At 42.4% G+C, this 2,617-nt stretch overlaps 1 protein-coding gene across 5 annotated transcripts in view; it reads left to right on the top strand.

The window, feature by feature from the left end:
- Positions 1–655, top strand: part of LOC147032721 (plasma membrane calcium-transporting ATPase 2-like) — a 250,392-nt gene extending 249,737 nt beyond the window's left edge. For all 5 annotated transcript variants that reach the window (XM_085870568.1, XM_085870570.1, XM_085870572.1 and 2 more), the window contains exon 5: positions 330–655. In XM_085870568.1, coding sequence (XP_085726694.1) covers positions 330–640 — 311 coding nt within the window. In that variant the 3' untranslated portion in view covers positions 641–655. The remainder of the gene's footprint in view (positions 1–329) is intronic.
- Positions 656–2,617: the final 1,962 nt, after the last annotated feature.

Here is a 2,617-nt window from a genome sequence, read left to right as displayed (position 1 = left end):
TATTTAATGAAACTTTGTATTTGCAATTAACATTGGGGGATGTATGAGATGTGTGAATTTTTTTTGAATTTGACCCCTGCTTCATGCCCCAGGTGTGTGGACTTGGGGTCACGGGTCAAAATGGGAAAAAGAAATTTTAACTCAAACTTTCATATTGGATTATTCCTGGTGGAACTTTTTGCCATCTTTCAACTTTGCGTAAGATGGGAAGTGTGGGGATTTGTGATGGCATGCCATCGACTTCACTCTAGTTTGGTTTTGTTTGCCAATTATAGGAGCAAGTAATGTTGTTTCTTTGCATACTATATGAGCAATATCTCCTGTTTCAGTATGTGGCACAGCATTGGGCAGTGTTGAGGAAGAGGGCGAGGCAGAGACTGGCTGGATTGAAGGTGCAGCTATCTTGCTGTCCGTTGCCTGTGTTGTTCTTGTCACCGCGTTCAACGACTGGAGTAAAGAAAAGCAATTCCGTGGCCTTCAGAACCGCATTGAACAGGAGCAGAAGTTTTTGGTGGTGCGTGGTGGACAAGTAGTGCAAATTCCTGTAGCGGAGATGGTTGTGGGTGACATTGCACTTCCAAAATATGGTAAGCAAGCTCGTAGCATCATGATATTTGTGAAATTCTTTTATAGAATGTAAGGATTTTGTTTTATCTACTTGAAACAAAAGGAGTTCCGTTTTTATATTCTGTAATTATCACTGTTTTATTCCTTGATTTTCAAAAGGTGCTTGGAAAGCAAGCCATCGTGTGATTGTTTGTCCCTCGACTTCACAGTGACTATAATACTTAGCTGTCTGAATAAGTGCTGTACTTTTTTGTGGGGGATGGGGAGGGTGGTTTCTATCCACGATTGATGCTTTGATGGCAGAGTTTAAAAAGGCAATGAACTTGAATTGGGGTCGTGGGGAAACAGTTGAGCACGCACCTCGGCAATGAAGGAACAGGAAAAGAGGAGAGAAAAAGAAAGAGGAAACACCATAACCTAGTTGCAGGAGGATTAGGTTATGTTGATTAATGAGGGTATAAAAGATGGGGGAAGGTGTGAGGTGGTACTCCACTAACTGCTTGAAGTCCTGTGGGGAAGGAGGGTCAGAGGGCTGGGAGAGCAGAGGAAGCAAGACTGGAGGAAAGCAGAGCAATCAGGATAATTCATTTATCTGATGTGAGAGCAACAGGCCTTCTGCCTCTGCCTCATTGCAGGAGATTTCAACACTGGTGATATTTTCATCCCACAAAATCCAGGAGAGACATCTGTGATGCTGGGCCACTGGCCCAAAGTGGAGAGCAGTACTCCATTGAGCTACGAACAAACATCTTGTCGGCTGTGATTAGATATAATTTGTCAAAGAATGATTTGGAACGTCGAAGGATTTCCATTCTGCAGCTGGCTTTGGAGGTGAGTTTTGTTGTTTGGTCAGCCCAGGAGAGGTTAGGGGTGAGTGAGCCCAGGTTTTGTATAATAAAAGACATCATCAGAGTTGACAGCATTTGTTTATGACGTTATTACCTCCACCATCGAAGGTGGACAGAAGTTATCTTTTCACCCCTGTCTGTCTGTCTAGAGGATATCTGTCTGTACCTAGAACAGACATGTGCCTATAGCATGGACATTGCCATCAGAAAGTATTCTCACCTCTTGACTTTCATCACCTTTTGTTGTGTTACAGCCTGAATTTTAAAATGGGTTAAAAAAAAAATTTTTTATCACCGATTGACACGAAATACCCCATAATAACCAAATGAAAACAAGTTTTTAGAAGATTTTGCAAATTAATTAAAAATGAAAAGCTGAAATATTTTGCATTAGTAAGTATTTCAACCCCTTTGCGATGACACTCCAAATTGAGCTCAGGTACATCCAATTTCCTTCAATTAAGTTATCGAGACATCTCAAGGATAATTTTAGTTCACCTGTGGCCAACTCAATTGATTGGACATGATTTAGAAAGAAACACCCCTTTCTAGGTAAGGTCCCACATTTGACAGGACATGTCAGAGCCGAAACTCCACCATGAAGTCTAAGGAACTGTCCGTAGAACTCTGAGATTGAATTGTGAGTAGGCACAGATCTAGGGAAGCATATAAAACAATTTCTAGAGTGTTGAAAGTTCCCAAGACCACAGTGAGCTCCATCATTAGGAAATGGAAAGAATATGGAATGACCCAGAGTTTTCCTAGATCTGGCAGTTTGACCAAACTGAGCAACTGGGCAAGAAGGACCTTGGTCAGGGAGGTGATCAAGAACCCAATGACCACTCTGATGAGACTACAGAGTTCCTTGGCTGAAATGGGAAACTTGCTGGAAGGACAACAATCTCTGCAGCATTTCAAAAATCTGGGCTTCATGGGGGACTGGCCAGATGGAATCCACTCCTGACAAAAAGGCACATGACAGCATGCCTGAAATTTGCAAAAAGGCACATGAAAGACAGAGCATGACACAAAAGATTCTGTTTGCTGATGAGATGAAAATTGAACTCTTTGGCCTGAATGCAAAGTGCTACATCTGTTTGAAACCAAGCACAGCTCATCACCCATTTAACAGCATTCCGAGCGTGAAGCATGGTGGTAGCAGCGTCATGCTATGGGGATGCTTTTCAGCAGCAGGGATTGGG

This window comes from Eptatretus burgeri, chromosome 2 (genome assembly GCF_056783735.1).
Source record: "Eptatretus burgeri isolate ZD-2024b chromosome 2, Ebu_testis_v1, whole genome shotgun sequence".
NCBI lineage: Eukaryota > Metazoa > Chordata > Myxini > Myxiniformes > Myxinidae > Eptatretus > Eptatretus burgeri.
The sequence above is the reverse complement of the archived record's forward strand: the minus strand, read 5'-3'. Positions and strand labels throughout refer to the sequence as shown.